The 16873-nt window shown below is 55.4% G+C and overlaps 1 protein-coding gene across 4 annotated transcripts in view; it reads left to right on the top strand.

The window, feature by feature from the left end:
• Positions 1-372: 372 nt before the first annotated feature.
• The window catches only part of SPIRE2 (spire type actin nucleation factor 2), a 34617-nt gene continuing 18116 nt past the window's right edge, over positions 373-16873 (top strand). The window contains exons 1-2 of one of the 4 annotated variants that reach the window (XM_045440088.1): positions 373-739; positions 13315-13358. In XM_045440088.1, the coding sequence (XP_045296044.1) occupies positions 469-739; positions 13315-13358 (315 nt within the window). In that variant the 5' untranslated portion in view covers positions 373-468. Of the gene's footprint in view, positions 740-8428; positions 8505-13314; positions 13359-16873 lie in introns of those variants that run through there. The other 3 variants (XM_045440087.1, XM_045440089.1, XM_045440090.1) reach the window with 3 other exon arrangements.

The following is a 16873-nucleotide window of genomic DNA, read 5'->3' on the forward strand; positions in this document are numbered from 1 at the left end:
TCCAGCATCAATAGTGCCCGAGGCCCCCAATCACTGCAGTGTCTTGGACGGGGTGCCTCCTTACACTAGCGTCAGAGAGCCTGGGGAGCGCGCCTCCCTCCGGCCCCGGCTCTGCGCGCCCAGCCACCCCGCACCTCCCCAACTCCGCCTGGCCCGCCCGGTCCCCCCAGGGCCGGGAGCGCAGCCTTCCCAGCTTCCCTCACCACCCGCCACACCGCGCCCCTCCCCTCTGCGCCCTGCGCCCCACCCCCCCCCCCCGCCACCGGACCCGGCGCCCCCTCCCCCCTCGCTCCCGCGCCGGCCCCGCCCTCACCTGCGGCCGCTGCGCGGGGCGGGGCCGCCCGAGGATGACAAAGCAGCGGCCGGCGGCGCGGGACCCGCCCCCCGCGCTCGGCGGGTGCGTCGGCCGCCCCGGCGCGGCTGTTATGGAAACCGGCCGGGCGCGCAGGAGGCGATAATGGGGCGGCCATGGCCCGGGCCGGCAGCTCCAGCGGCGACGCGGCCGCGGGGGAGCGGGCCGGGGGCGCGGGGCGGCCCGAGCCGTGGGAGCTGTCCCTGGAGGAGGTGCTGAAGGCGTACGAACAGCCCATCAACGAGGAGCAGGCGTGGGCCGTGTGCTTCCAGGGCTGCCGCGGGCTGCGGGGCGCGCCGGGCGGCGGGCGGCGCATCCGGGACACGGCCGACATCCTCCTGCGCCGGGACGGCTCGGTCAGCGCGCGGCGGGAGCCAGGGGCCGCGGGTGAGGGCCGGCGGGCGCGCGGGGGTGTGGCCGGGCGCGCGGGCCGCGCCGGGGGGCGGGGGTGGGGGCCGGGGAGCGCGCGCGCGGGGTGTGGGGGGATGGGCTGCGACCCTCCCCTCTCCTCGGCCCTCTCCTCTCCTCCTCTCCCCTCCTCTCTTCTCTCCTCCCCTTCTCCCCTCTCCCCCGCCTCCTTTTCCCCCCTCTCCTCTCCCCCCTTCTCCTCTCCTCTCTCCTCCTCTCACCTCTCCTGTCCTTTCTCGTCCTCTGCTGGCTGCGAGCCCTCTCCGTCCCCACCCTCCCTCTCGTGGACCCGGAGCCCCCTCTCTGCACCCTCCCTTTCTGGAATGGCGCCCTCTTTCACACCCTCCGAGTCCTGAACCCCTTTCGTACCCTTCCACACCCTTCCTTTGCTGGACGGCTTCTCCCCATCCTTCTCTCTCTCACCTGGTGTTGGGATACCCCCTCCCTTTCCTAGAACCCTCCGCCGACCATCCTCTGGTTGCCGGTGGGCAGCCTGCGGTTCACGTATTTAACTCACAGGAGAAGGATTTTGGCTTTTGCTGGTTGAGTACCTTCCATAGACCCAATTCTGCCTCTCCTACCCCCACCTCTCTCCACCTGGCGCTGGTTCCTTCTACTTTGGGGTCTGTAGCCCTCAGTCTTTTTCATCCAGTGATTCCTGGTGTGGAACCCTTGTTGCATGGGTGACTGCAGATGCCTTACGCTGGAAAGGAACGAATGAATGTCTTCTTGGAGCTTTTTTTCGTGGAGGTGAAGGTCTAAGGAGGAAGCTGTGTCTTCTTTGGAATCTGCTGAATTTACCAGTTTCCTGGGTTTAATAGCAAGAAGAGTGTGTAAAATTTTGGGAACAGTCTGCTTGGTTTTCCTGCTCTTAATCATCAAGAACAAATAATTAATCCCTTGAAAGATATTTGAAGTCTACTCAAAATAGTGAATCTAAGTGATTTTTAGCCTCTTTCTTAGGAAAAAAAATAATGTATTTTCTTCCCTGGAGAACTGTACTACTGGTCTAGAGCCCATGGTGATTAAAAAAAATTTTTTTTTTAAATGTTTATTTATTTTTGAGAGAGAGAGCGCAAGCAGGGTAGGGGCACAGAGAGAGAGACACACACAGAATCCAAAGCAGGTTCCAGGCTCCGAGCTGTGAGCACAGAGCCCAACGTGGGGCTTGAACCCATGAACTGTGGAGACCATGACCTGAGCCGAAGTCAGACGCTCAAGTGACTGAGCCACCCAGGCACCCCTAGAAGGTTGGGTGATAATAACCCAAAAGCTAATACTGTGTAGGAAACACAAAGGCCCGCTATGTGTGCTGGAGGAGAGCTGGGCCCTCTCTAGTCCTGAGACTATGGTTTGCGCGAGTCCTCATGGAGGACAGAAAGGACCAGCGCAAAGCTGCATAGGAGCTATAGCTGCTCTGGTCACAGGAGGGTCTGTTGAACCCGCCCTGCGACCATCACTCTATTTCTCCCAAGGTCCTTCTCAGCCCTGTGCCCCGCTCCTACCTCCGTCTACACCTTTGCTATGAGACATTTGCAAGTTTCTGTATTTCGTACACAAAGCACCAAGATATTTGACAGGTGAAAACAGTGAGTAGACACTCAAATGGTATTATTCCCATTTTACCAGTTAAGCTGAGGCTCAGGCTTCCCCAAAGCTGCACAGAGAGAGGAAGGATTTGGATTCAGCCTCCAGCTCTTGATGTTTGCGTGCAAGGTCTCCGTAGGTGGGCCTGAGAGGCTCGTCCTTGCTGGATGGCCTTATCCCCGCCCTCCTGCAGGGGTTGGGGGGGGGGGGGGCGGCGGCTAGACTCTGCATATTCACAAAGAGCTTTTCTCCTGAAGCTATAGATTCCTCCCTGTGTCCCTCTCCATCCCTGGAGATAACAATATATGGGGGTGCCTGGGTGGCTCAGTCGGTTAAGCAGTTAAGCCTCTGCCTTCAGCTCAGGTCATGATCTCATGGTACGTGGTTCATGGGTTTGAGCCCTGCGTCAGGATATCTGCTGTCAGTGCAGAGCCCGTCTTTGGATCCTCTGTCTCCCCCTCTCTCTCCGCCCCTCCCCCACTCACATTCTTTCTCTCAAAAAGTAAATAAACATTAAAAGAATTAACAAGAAAATAGTATAACCCAAGATGTGGCTCCTGGCACCACAGAGCGGGACAGGACTATAGGGGCCTGCCTGGTCTGACCCTCTGATTTGAAAGATTGGAAAACTGAGGTACAGAGTGTTGGCTGGTTAGCAGAGAGCGCAGTTCTCACAGAGAAGTGCAGCTCTGTGAGAACTGGGAGAGAGTCAAACCATGGTTCTCATTGGCCCTCCAAAATGCACCTTGACGGCTAACGTTGTTGGTAGTCACCAAGCTCCCTCCAGTTCCCAGGATGTGTCAGCTCCTACTTCCTGCTGCCTCTACACCCACAACCAGGCCAGAGATCCAGGCTGGGGTTTCAGGCTCACCCCTGGCCTCTCCGTGGAGACTGACTAGCCCAGGACATCAGGAAGCCCAGTTCCATTTTCCATTCAACGCGGTCTTTGGTTTCGCTCGTAAACGTGTCTCATAAAGGTGGATAAGAGATATGACGTGCTGGTCTGTAAAGATAAGGGAGAGTGGATTGCCCTGAACTTTCTCTTCAGGCTTGTTGAGCTTTCTTGAATCAGCTGAAACTTTAGACCAACTGCCCTCAAGGGTGGCTAATCCACCATTTCGCTGGCACTTGAGTGGGGAATTCACTGAAGGATTTGTGTTTATTTCTTGCTGTAAAAAGCAATCGGGAAAATCAGCATCTCTTAATGTTACCTCACCTGGTCCCTCGGTACAAAGTGCTGGTAAATCTAGCCTTAAGTAAGTGTTTAAAAGAACTTTAAAGGAATCCGCAAAAAAAAAACCCCACATTTTGGGGAATGATTAATGTATGAGCATACATCTCGCCTCTAACAGCAAAGTGGAAACAAATCCTAACCTTTAGTCTGAAGACTTCCTAACTGCTTGCAGTACTTTTTTTTTTTAAGTGGGGAAAATGTGTTAACGTGAAGTTATTTTTTTTTAAGTTTATTTGATTTATTTTGAGAGAGAGAGAGAGAGAGAGAGCGCACATGTGAGCGGGTGGGGGGGGAGGGGCAGGGAGAATCCTAAGCAGGCTCCCAGTTGTCAGCATGGGATCATGACCTGAGTCGAAACAGAGTCAGGCGGTCCCTTAACTGACTGAGCCACCCAGGCGCCCCACATGGGAAGTTGTTTTTAAGAGGCCATTATTAAAACCTCTTGATGGGGCAAGGGTTCCTTTTTTTTTTTTTTTTTTTTTTTTTAATTGAGGCAGGAAACTCTGTCAGGCATCGATGGAATGCCTGTGTGGAGCCGTTCCCCGAGGCACAGCTAATTCCCTAAGTGCAGCTTGGTCAGTGATCCTGTGACCCTGGAATGCTTTTAGTGGCTTTTGTCCACCTGCTGCTGTCCTGGGCACTTCCCCCCAGGAGAGTGACTGCTTCCCTTCCCTGTGTTTGGCTGTCACCTCGATGGAAAGACCGTCTGCCTTTCTGGCCTACCACTGCTTGGAAAACACTTCTCCAGGCACCGGGCTGTCCACCATAACTCTCTTGGGCAGGCAGAGGTGGGACATGAATGTGGGTAGAGGCGTGTCTGAGACGGGAGTGAGCTCATCACCTCCCACCTTCCCCCTCCTGTGGATGCTAAGGCACACACTGCCCTATTCTGATTTTTTTTTTTTTCTTGTCAGCTTTGGTACTAAAACTTTTCACAGGCCCTACTTTTCGGCTTGGGCGCCTCACTTGACCTGTCCACCGGGCCCCATCTGCCTCTCCAGCCCCTCCTCGCTCCTTCCTCTTCTGCCTGGAGGCCAGCTGCCCCCATGGCCCCCATAGCGTTGGCACCTGCCCCCAGGGTAGGGCTCTCGGAGTGGCCACCACCGCACAGACCCAGGGCCCTCCCACTCATCTCATTTTCAGCCCTGAGGTTCAAACACAGGAACGATTGATAGTCTGTCGTGCATCGGATGGTGGTGTCCTGTGTCATGAGCTCTATGGGGCTTGGAATTCTTTTTTTTTTTTTTTTTTTTCAGAAATGTTTGTTTATTTCTTGTGAGAGAGAGGGAGTGTGAACGGGGAGGGGGCGGCAGAGAGAGAGGGAGGAAGAATCCCAAGCGGGCTCTGTGCTGCCAGCACAGAGCCTGATGTGGGGCTCAAACTCATGAACCATGAGATCAAGACCCCAGCTGAAATCAAGAGTCAGACCCTCAACTGACTGAGCCCCCCAGGTGCCTTGGGCTCGGAATTCTCTTTTCCACCTCGGCCTGGCAGCGAGAGCAGCAGCTGAGTTTGGCATCTCACCATCACCAGTGCCCCCCGCCTCCATAAACTGGTGTGCTGGTAGCAGCACATGCTGGGGAGGGGTGAGGACGAGTGAGGGAACAGCAGTACAGAGCCCTGGGCCCGGGAAGTGTGTGCACACACACACACACACACACACACACACAGATGCCCCCTTGTTCGTTGTCTCTGCACAAGTACGGGGGGCTGCTGGCCCCGCTGTGGATGTTCCTTCCGGTCTCCTGGCCCAGTGCGTCCTCTCCCTTTCCCACGGGGTGGGATCCGTGGCCACTGGTTTGGGAGGCCCCCTCGTCCCGTGGGCTTTAGGTGTTCAAGCTGGACTCCATAGACCTCACTGGGAGGTCACCTCCTGAGTGAGGACCTTCTCTTTAGCTTGTGTGTATTTTTTTTTATTTATTATTTTTAATGTTTATTTTTGAGAAAGAGAGAGAAAGTGTGTGTATGTGTGTGTGAATAGGGGAGGGGCAGAGAGACGGTGACCGAGGATCCAAGCAGGCTCTGAGCTGTCAGCACAGAACCCGACTCGGGGCCTGAACCCATGAACTGTGAGATGATGACCTGAGCCAAAGTCGGACGCTGAACCGACTGAGCCCCCCAGGCGCCTCGTGGCGAGTATTTTTTTTAAGTGGCATTTGCACAGATGAAGGTGGATGAGTGTCCAGTGATGTTGTCCCCTGATATGCTGGGCAGAAGTGAGAGCTGGTTGGAAAGATGAAATCCTGCTTCCCTCGTCACAAGTCTCCTCACAGTCAGAATATTTCTGGCTGAAACTCTCAGGTCCTGCTCCTTCTCCCACCAGTGCTGTCTCTGCTGCCCGCCCTTGCTATCACCCAGGACCCTTGGCATTTGGGGACTCTTTGTGCCTTGGTTATGCTTTGTGAGGGTCACCCAGGCAAGGCGCGGTGTGGAGATGAAGCCCAGCCACCCAGGGACAGGTGGGCACTTTGCTTTACAATCCAGGGTGGCAGCGGCTGACATTTTCAGGCTCTTGCAAGAATGTGCTGGGCCCACTCACGTTTACGCCTCTGACGCTGCTCTGATCCCCATTGCACAGATGAGAAAACTTGTTCACGAAGCAACCATCTCGTCACCTAGTGGGGAGGGGTGGGGGCAGGCCTGGGAGTGAGGACTGCGGCCTGGCCTCGGGGAGTTACTCTTCTTTGCACCTCACGGGCTGTGCTAAGCCTTGGACGTGCCTGGTGTGGTAAAGCCCTGGGTGCCACGGGAGTGGCAGTGAGTCCCCTGTCTCTGTTTGTACCTCGCCCAGCAGCCCTCCGGGTGCACGTGAGTGCCTTCACGGGATTTCGGGTCCTAGTGTTCGGAAGAGGAAGGGGCTCTGAGGAGTGCGCCTGGTCAGGGTCCCGTGCGCATTTCTCGGTGATGTAAAACATCGTCCGTGTGCCCTGTGACCTTCCTGGCCTCTTCCTGGGGAGGGTGTGAGCGCTGGGAAGGACACCTGCCTGGGTGTGGCTGTGTGAGCCAGGTGTTTGTAGATCTCATTCCTGATTCAGTCTCACCTCTGAGCAGAGATTACCTCACAGGAAGGCGTCCCCCAGTAAGCGGTGCTCCCTGTCCAGACATCTGTGAGCCTGGGGCTGGCTGTCACAGATGACCAAGAGAAGCCTGTGTGGCCGCTTTGGCTGGCCCAGTACCTAACTGGCCATTTGCAGCCTCTGCCCTGTGCTCTTAGGAGAGGTTGAAGCTGTCAGGGTGTCTTTGGGGTCCCTGTGTACCCTCGAGATTGGCTCATGAGACACAGCCCCAGGGTCTCTGCCCCCTTCAGGGCCCTGGTCACCCCCACTGCAACCCCCACCACCCAGGTCTTCACAAAGAAGGGGTTCTCTGTCCCCTGTGATGGAATCAACTATCTTCTCAATTGGGCACCAGGGGGTGACCTGTGGGGGCCGGAAGTATGTGAGTGGCTCCCACAAAGGAAGCATTGTGGTATTGGTTGGTCTGGTCCTGGGATGTGGCCATTTGAACAAATATGCCAGTGAGTATCAGCTGCAGGAAGGCGCCAGGATTTCGCTCTGATCCTGTTTGACTCCTCAGAGGGAGTTTGACCTCCAATGAGGACCTAGTCAAGGAGGAAACTCGCCTGGAAACGGCAGCCCAGTAATTAGGCAAATCAGCATGCGTGGAGTCCGGGGCTCCTGTCACTGTCTTAGCTCCGCCTGGAAACCCCACTTGTTCGGTGTCGAGGGCATCTGGGTCTGCAAAGGAGAGAAGGCAGAACGGTTTACAAGCAGGGCATAAGGGTTTCCTTTGGCTGCTGTAAACAAGTTACACAGCTCACTGCTCAAAACAGCTCAAATTTATTCTGTTACAGTCGGAGAAGCCAGAAGTCCAGGATAATGTCTTTGCCTTAAGGTCAGCAGATTAGCAGCCTTACTCCCAAATGCTACCCCTGTCCCCTTGCAACTTAACATAACACGTCCACAGGTCCCGGGGATTGGAATGTGGACAGGTTGGGGGCCATTATTCGGCCCACCGTGGAGGGGAAAGTCACATGGGTAGAATGGTCACTGTTCTGTCACCTGGATTCCATCATCAGTGACATCAGAACACGGGTTCTGGAATTATGTTCCATCTAATGCTTTACAGGGGCTGTTCTCACTTGAGTCCAGTGGTGGATGTGACAGACCCTCAGATTGCTAGGTCCCACCCTGATGAGCCCGATACTGCCTGGGGCTCGGGTGGCCCTAAGATCTGCATTTTCAGCAGGCTCCCCCTGATGCTGCTGCTGCTGGTTCCAGGACCCACTCTGTGACCCCCCAGTCGACCGTGTGTGGTTTCCCCAGGCCACACCCTGTGTTGGGACACCCCCAGGGCCAAGACTCCTTTCACTTGAGGTGACTGGGATGGTTAGTGAGCGAGGGGGACAACGCACGGTCTGGGTGTTGGCTTCAGAGCCAGGCTAGCCATGGATTGGATCTCAGCCAGGTGACCTTGGCCAAGTTCCTCACCCTCCCCGGGCTACGCAGTGGGGCAGCGGGGAGGACTACAGGAGGGGATCCCTGAAGAGCACTCAGGGAGTTCAAGTAAGCCATCCTTAGGCGAGCGGGGAGGAACGCCTCAGAACGTACTGCATTTCAAGGCTGTGGCCCGTGTGCTGTGGCCATGAGTGGGGCCTTCCCGGGGTTATCCCCAGGGCACCCTGGCGGGCACTGGGTGGGGAAGTTCTGCAGGAGCAGAGGAACGCTGACCGTTCCCTCACCAGGACTGTGTGAAAATGCAAGGGTTAACTCATCCTTACGCTTGCATTGTGGGAGTTCTCTGGCCCACACGCATTTCCCTGACTCGGGTCTTTCCTGGAATTGATTCGGGTGACATAGGTCCTGGGTCCTTGCTGCTGGGCGAGGACACCCCACCCTGCGGTGTCAGTTCGCGGAGAAGCAGGTGGGTGTCAGCCAGAGCCTGTGGAGGTGAGCACGGGCGGAAGTGAAATGGAGGCCGGGGGACACGGGCGCCGTTGCCCCACGGAGCTCTCTGTTTGCTTTGCAAACACACAACTTCCCAGTCTTGAGCAGGCATTTTCCTCTGAGCTTTGGTTGCTGCCAGCTCGTTTCTAGACACGAGTGCTTGATCTGAGGCATTACTTAATTTAAGTTTTAAAATTTGACACTGAGACAAGCATTTATGGAAGCGTATACTAGGTGCCAGATACCACGTGTGTTTTCATTTCTTTTAAGACTTTACTTTTAAGCAGTCTCTATACCCAACATGGGGCTTGAACTCTCAGCGCCGAGGCCAGTGCTCCCCTGACTGAGCCAGCAGGCCCTGTTTTCGTTTAATCTGTATAATCCCCTGTGTGGTAGCTGATAGCTGTTTGGAAAGAGGACTCCAAGGAGGCTCAGAGAGAGCCAGGGACTTGCTCCGGACCACGAGCTCCCGTCCTGGATTGTGACAGAGCGAGGTGGGTGCTGTGTTCTTGCCACTGTCACGTGCACGGAAATTAATTTCTTAATGCCGTAGCACACGTTCCAATTTCAGAAAGTGTGAAGGCAGCGCGGTGGGAGTCTCCTGCCAGCCTTCTCACAGTAGGAGAAGGCCCGGTGTGTTTTACGTGTCGGCCAGCGTGTGGCAAATAGCGCCCCTTCGCAACTCTTCCCCCCAGTAGGGGCTCCGATTCTCTCATTACCAAGGACACCTCCTCCGTGTCGGTGGCTGTCCAGTGCCCCCTTGTGCCGACATCATGTCGCGTGTCCGGTGATTGGCTGTTAGGGAGGCACCGCGCGAGTAGACTCTGGTGTCATGGCACCTGAGCACACCTGCTGAATCAAGACAAGCAGCGGTGGTAGTTTTATTTATTTATGTATCTATTGGTTTATTAAAAACCTTTAGGGGCGCCTGGGTGGCGCAGTCGGTGAAGCGTCCGACTTCAGCCAGGTCACGATCTCGCGGTCCGGGAGTTCGAGCCCCGCGTCAGGCTCTGGGCTGATGGCTCAGAGCCTGGAGCCTGTTTCCGATTCTGTGTCTCCCTCTCTCTCTGCCCCTCCCCCGTTCATGCTGTGTCTCTCTCTGTCCCAAAAATAAATAAAATGTTTAAAAAAAAAAAAAAAAACAACTTTAATGTTTATTTTTGAGAGAGACAGAGTGGAAGCGAGGGAGGGGCAGAGAGAGGGGGAGACACAGAATCCAAAGCAGGCTCCAGGCTCTGGGCCGTCAGCACAGAGCCCGACGCGGGGATCGAACCCATGAACCGTGAGATCATGACCTGAGCTGAAGTCAGACGCTTCACCGACTGAGCCACCCAGGGGCCCTAATTATTATTTCTTATCTTGAGAGGGAGAGAGCGCATGAGTGGGAGGGGGCAGAAGGAGAGAGAGAGAGGGCCTTAAGCAGGTTGCACACTCAGCTCAGAGCCCAACGTGGGGCTCAGTCCCATGACCCTGGAATCACGACCTGAGCCAAAACCAACAGTCGGACGCTCGACTGACTGAATCACGCAGGCGCCCCAGGGCTGAAGTTTTGAGAGATGCTGCAGGCTGCCTTCCTTGGGATTGTGACCATTTTCCACCAGCATTGAGTGTGGGCCCTGCAAGGGCCTTGGTCTACCCACCGTGCTGTTTAGCCGCACGGGGGTACTGAGGAAACAGCCTGAGATCTGGAAAGGCAGGGGCCCCCTGGGCTTGAGCTTGGACCCTGCCCTTTGTGGAGTCTGCATTCATTGTCCATAATTAGGGACCTCGGGGGGGGGGGGGGGGGGTCCGGCCTGGGAGGCCTAGTGTAGCTGCTGCTTTGGCTGGCCTCCCCCCGACCCCTGCACGTGTGCGGTCTCCTTCTGGGGGGCTGAAGAGGGCGTCTCCTCCATGGCCACTCCCTGTCCTGACCTCAAGCCTAAAGAGAGGCACAGGCAGGATGCCCTTGGTCTGCAACTGGCCGGGAGGTCCTGGCGGTCCCGTGGTCATCATAGCACAGTGATGCTGTGCACATCCTCACAGGCTATGGCACCCTCAGAAGTGTCTGCATCCGTTCGTTACCTCACCTGTTCTTTGAGGTGACACCGTGTGCCTCACCTGTTCTTTGGGTGACGCCGTGGGTTAGCTTGGGCAGGTATTGCCTCCCAAGATTGCCTCCGTGGATAAGGAAATGAGGTGAGAGGCAAGACCCTCAATGTCATAATCACAGGTGGGAATCTGGGCTGAACTCCTTCCCATACTCCCCACTCAGGCACAGAGGGATGAGGCTGTCAGACACCTGTCCTACCACTCGCCCCACCCGCTGTGGGGGGGGGACACTTCCTCTGGGAACTCTAGCCTGCGAAGGCCTCACAGACTTCTCCAGATGATCTTTCATCCTATGCTTCTGTGACACATGATCATTTCCAAGAAAACTCCCGAGCGTCTTGGTTTCTCCTCATTTGTCATTTTATACACGAGAAATCGCATCGGCTTTTCTTTTCCTGTACATCTTGGTGAGGATGCTCTTCTCGGCAGGGAGGGAGAAGCACCCAGTGCGGGGGCAACACCATGGAGACCCTGTGTCCTGGGTCCAGCCAGCCCTACCTCAATGAAACATTGATGGACATGGAGAACACTTCAGTCCTAGATGCCTCCTGCTTCTGTCTGGGTCTCACTGCTTTCCCTCCAAGACAGTTGTGGGGTTTTTTATGTTTCTTATTTTTCAGAGAGAGAGTGTGTGTGGCAGGGGCAGAGAGAGAGGGAGACAGAATCCCAAGCAGAATCCCAAGCAGGCTCCAGGCTCTGAGCTGTCAGTGCAGAGCACCATGTGGGGCTCGAACCCACGAACTGTGAGATCAGGACCTGAGCCAAAACCAGGAGTCGGGTGCTTAACCGACTGAGCCACCCAGGTGCGCCAAGACGGTTTTTGAAATAAGGAAAAGGCGGTTTGTACAATGCTATGTGACCAGCTTGGTGACAAAGTTACTGTACCTCCGTGAAGTCATATTTGGGTGTTCTGGGTGGGCAGTCCAGGAGGGTGCACTTTGGGGTGTGGCAGTGCTTGGGAGGGGTCCCCGCTCTGTCCTTTTTTAGCTGTGTCATTTGTGTAATTTTCTCCATCTGCCTGAGTCTCAGTTCCCTCATCCGTAAGGAGGGAGTCATGGCACCAACCTGTATGTGGTGGTCGTGGATTGAAGCCGTAACGAATCGTTTGTTAGTTGTGCGGCAGAGAGCTGGACACAGTGTCTGCCCTGAACCTCCCAAGGGGACAGCCTTCTCATCAAAACCAAAGACTCCCCAAGTCCTTACAGCGTGAAGTACAATTAGATTACTAAACACGTACTTTTGTTAACATACGGACTGCTGCAACCAGGGACGCAGGCATTAACATTACTCCAACCAGAAGGCTCCCATTGACCAGAGGACTGTGTGGTGCTCGGTCTGTAAAGGGCACTGAAGGGCTGGCTGGCCTCCCCCCGCCCCTTCTTGGTCCTCAGGATGACTCAGGGCCCTGGCCTCTTCCAGGGAGCACCTCTGTTCTGAGTCTGTTTTCTTCTTTCCATTGCCCCATCCAGTCACAGCTACAAACGCTCATGGAACTCTCAAACGCGGGCCACAGTCTGCCAGCCTGCTGCTCACGTCCCGCTCTCTTGATGTGGGAGTGGATGGTTTTCCATTATTTTAATGGATCAGCTCAACACAAACTCTATCTCTGGCAATCTTCCTAGTTCTTAATGGCATTTTGAAAATATTTGTGGAGTTAGCAGGTTCACTTAGCAGAGAATTTCATGGTGTACGTTTTTTTTTTTTTTCTTTGTTCATACCCTACCTCATTCCAAAAAGAATTAAGGCAATTCAAGTTCATCTCTTAGCACAGATTCCACCTACATGCTTCATTCAAGGAAGTTTGCAGAAGTAGGTGGGTTTTCTCTGTTTCATCCAGCCTGGCATCTTGAGGGACCCGGGGGTGGGGTGGGGGGTGGGGGAGCAGCTGGGGCAGATTCCGGGGCCCCTTGGCCTGGCCTCACCACTTACTGGCTGTGACAACTTCCGGGAAATGAGCTCAACATCCTGGACCTCAGTTTCCTCATCTGTGAAATGGGTAACAGAACCACCTACCTCCTGGCTTGTGTACGGATTACAGCAGATGAGGGTTTGTAAACACGTTAATTCAGTGCCATGTTTTAATAATAAAATAAAATACACAGTGCTGAATTGAGCTCCTGGGCTTGAACCCAGAGACTCTGATTCTCTGACGGAGGCGCTGACAGTCTGGGGGCAAATCTCTAAATCTGCAGGTAGCGGCCGGATGCTGGCTTACCCAGCTCGGCTCTTAGCGATTCCAGAGCAAAATCTGTTGTTTCTGTTGAGCCTGGGTTTCTCATCTGACTCTGCTATGATTCGGGGGCACATTCGGGGGACTGTGAGTTTCAGACCATGAGGTCTTTCCTACGAAGGAGGAGGCTTAACTCACTCTCTCTTGCCTCCAGCCTCCAAGCACGCTTCCCCAGGGGACCCTGCTCCCCGCTGCGTGGTCACTTTGGGGTGTGACTGCTGTGTGGGGTGTGGGCGGGGTGTGTGTCACTCTCTGGCCCCTCACCTGGATATCCAGGCCCAAAGATGGGTCTGCAGGTGTCTGTCCAAATGAGTGGCGGCTTGGCCTCTCGAAGCTTTTGTGGGGGTTCCAGTGGAGAGTGTGGAGGGTATGCCGTATGTCCCTGAGGGGGAAGGCGGGTGGGCAGTCCATCTGTTGGTTCCCGGGGATGCTGAGGCGTGTCCTGACTGCCTGTTATCTCCTCTTGCAGAGTCCACAACGATGGTGTTGTCACCAGCCAGCTCAGAAGCCCAGGTACCTTTAAAACAATTTTTAACTTTACTTGGTACACATTAAAACTAACAGGTGTCGTATAATGTAAATTAGAAAGCATATAAAGTTACACGATTGTTCCCAGGAGGTGGGACACAGACAAAATACTCAAAGACCTTAATCGAAAGGACTTGATGAAGAGAGCGGACAGGTGAGGACAGAGAGCCCACCAGGGCGGTGCGGAACCTGGCAAGCCCGGAAAGCCCGAAGGGGAAGGGCATCGATGACACCCCGTCTGCCTGTCTTCTGGGCCCGGACTCCAGGCTCTGCTTCGCACCGGCCGGGGGAGGGAGCAAAGGTGATGTGGTCTGTAGGCGAGAGGCCCTGGGTGCAGAGTGTCAGGCGGAGTGGGTCTGGGGGCAAACAGAAAAGCCAGCCCAGCGGCCAAGGTCCAGGAGCCCCCGCCCGACCCAGAATTCAGATCTCCCAGGAGCACTTCTCTCTGTGTCTCCCTGTCCCATCCACCTGCCCCCCGGGGAGTTCGTCCCGAACTTGATGTGTATCATTCCACCGCCTTTAAGAAAGCCCTATGCAAATGTGTGTTTATGTATTAAGTACAGTGTTACACCAAGGGTAGGGGGTGGTCACAGGCCAAAAGAGGCTACATATTCCGTTGTGGAGAATTTAAAAACAGTAATAAAGTCATCCCAGAGTTTTCCTCTTTTTTCTTATTACCACATGCTTGCAGTTTCTTTAATGTGTATTTTGACAGAGGGAGCACTCGAGGTAGGAGGGGCAGAGAGTGAGAGAAAGGGAAAACCCCAAGCAGGCTCCACTCTGTCAGTGCAGGGCCTGACTCGGGGCTCAGTCTCTTGGTTCCAAGAGATCATGACCTGAGCCGAAATCGAGAGCCAGACGCTTAACTGGCTGAGCCACCCAGGCGCCCCTACGACTGGCTCAGGTCATGGTCTCACGGTTTGTGAGTTCGGGCTCTGTGCTGCCAGTGCACAGCCCGCTTCCGATCTTCTGTGTCTCCCTCTCTCTCTGCCCCTCCCCTGCTTGTTCTCTGTCTCTCTCAGAATAACTAAATAAACTTAAAAAAAAAAAAATCTTAAAAACAAAAAAAGTCAGTGATAAGATACCCTTCCCAGCAGCACACTGCCTGTGGTTACCGGAGCTCTGAAGCGGTCTGGTGTTGTCACTATATGTTGCTTTCTGTAATTTGCTTTGGAAAAAAGAACAACATGTTTTCAAGACTCCTCTCCATTCCTGGCAGGGCTGTCTGCCCTCGGAGTGTTCTGGATACTTTGTTTATCCACGGCCCGGAACACTCTCCCCTGCCTTTCAGATGGTGCAACCAGGGCTGTCCCTACGGCCCAGAGTCCCCAAGTGAGTTTGTATCCGCTACCCAGCATTCCAAAGGAGACCTGTTGTTACCAAGTTTGACAGTATTTACGAGGTAGATACACACAAACTTTGTACGTGGGGTCGAATCTGGACTGTTGTGCTGGGGGGCCCAAAAATGAACCCTGAGAGCCCCACCCCAGCCACTATGGCAGGGCGGCCACTTGTGTTAACCCAGATTCTTGCTACTGGCACCGGGGTAAAGCTGGCCTCCTGTGGCTACTGGGAGCCTGTTCAGTTCCTGTAACTCCGGGCAGGTCGGGCTTAGGTTCTGAGACTCTGGCTGGCTGCCCAGATTTTTCCTTATGGGAAAGTACGGGCTCTTTGCCTTTGAGGGAAAGTTTCCAGGGACCGGGCTGGGGCACAGAGAAGCTTTTAACAGAGCACCTACCAGATAAGAGGCTCATGTTGGAGTTAACCCTCTAACTCTAGGCCAGCTACGAGGAGAAAGGCATGGTGGGTTGCGGTGATACTCTGCACTGCACCGGGGCGGGGGACTTTCCTACTTGGCCCCTTTGTCTGCCTCCATGCGGTAGGGACCAGGGCAGAGCCGCCCTGGGGTCAGCGGGGTCTCTAGAGCTGGGTGGGCGTGAACCTCCACCATCGTCTCCTTCCTGGCACCTACCTCTGGGCCAAGAAAGAACCAGTGGCAGTTGTAGTCGTGGTGGGTATGAGGGTACTCTCCGGAGATCTCGTGCCACAAAGGACTCCCCCTGGCCCTAGCCTTGTGCCCTCCGACTCATGATTTTGGGTGGTGACTTAAGTGCTGGGTCTGTGACCCTCGCCTGCCTGCGTAAAGCAGAGATAGGACCGCCTCCAAGTGGGGATGGGGCCGGCGGAGCCGGGTGTTGACTTTAGGCTGGAACTTTGCTCCGTTGGAGCCTTGCTCTTCCTAACAGGTCCGCCCCTCCCCCCACGCCGGCCCCCTCCAGGCCCAGGGTGTTTCCCGAGGCACTTCTGCAGGACGGGAAGGCTGTCTTGTCCGCGCCTCCTGCCCAACATTGGCTCCCTGTGTGTCCTCCTCCAGCCCTGCTTGGGCTGCCCCCACCCTCCGGGCCCCAGGCGGTGGCAATGCAGGAAGTGACAGGAGATGCCGGACGGCCCCCCACACCCTCAGGCCCAGTGGCCTTGGAGGTGGAAGGTGAGGGCGTGGCTCCACGGGCCACAGAGAGGCCTTCCGTCCTGGCAGACGGCCGCCAGCAGATCCCCAGTCCTAAGTCCAGCGGTGCCCGCTGCTAGCAGTGCCCTGAGGTCCTGTGCCTCCCCCCTTACCTAGAAAGCAGCCATTATCTTGTGAGTTATGTTGTCCCCTAGGTGAGTGACAAAGGGCTCAGAGTAGTTAATGACACAAGAAGAGCCACTGTCATTTCGTGTCCTTGTCGTAAAGGGAAGATGTCGAAATACGAAAGCCGTGCGGAGCAGAAGCGGGGACCCTGGAGGTGCCCGCGTCCTGCGTTCAGCTGCATGTGGCGAACCGATCCGACCTTTTCAGGGCTGTGTTCCTGTGAGCGGGGAGTGTCAGGTGCGGGTGGCATTTGAACAGATAAACGAGTGACAGTGGGCAGATGCCCTCCAGAGAACACGGATTCCCCGGTTACTAATGGTGGTCCCTGAAAGTAGGGTTTCCTGCCAAGTAAAATTGAGAAGTGCTGAGTGAAGAGGTCTCCCTCCTGCAAGACTCACACTTTTTTTAACGTGCTAATACGCTTTTAAAAGAATCAATTACGGGGCGTCTGGGTGGCTCAGTCGGTTAAGCGGCCGACTTCGGCTCAGGTCATGATCTCGCGGTCCGTGGGTTCGAGCCCCGTGTCGGGCTCTGTGCTGACAGCTCAGAGCCTGGAGCCTGTTTCAGATTCTGTGTCTCCCTCTCTCTCTGCCCCTCCCCTGTTCATGCTCTCTCTCTGTCTCAAAAATCAATAAGTGTTAAAAAAAAATTTTTTTAAAGAATTAATTATGGAGAATTTCAAGCACTCACAAACAGTAGCATGTGGGCCCCAGCCATGCCTGGCTGGGCTCCTGCAGTCACTGTGACACTTGTTTCGGGGGTAGCCCCTCCTCCTCCCCTCCTCCTCCCCTCCTCCCCCCCTCCCCCTCCCCTCCTCCCCCCCTCCCCCCTCCTCCCCCTCCCCCCCTCCTCCCCCCCCTCCTCCTCC

This window comes from Leopardus geoffroyi, chromosome E2, assembly GCF_018350155.1.
Source record: "Leopardus geoffroyi isolate Oge1 chromosome E2, O.geoffroyi_Oge1_pat1.0, whole genome shotgun sequence".
NCBI classification, from domain to species: domain Eukaryota; kingdom Metazoa; phylum Chordata; class Mammalia; order Carnivora; family Felidae; genus Leopardus; species Leopardus geoffroyi.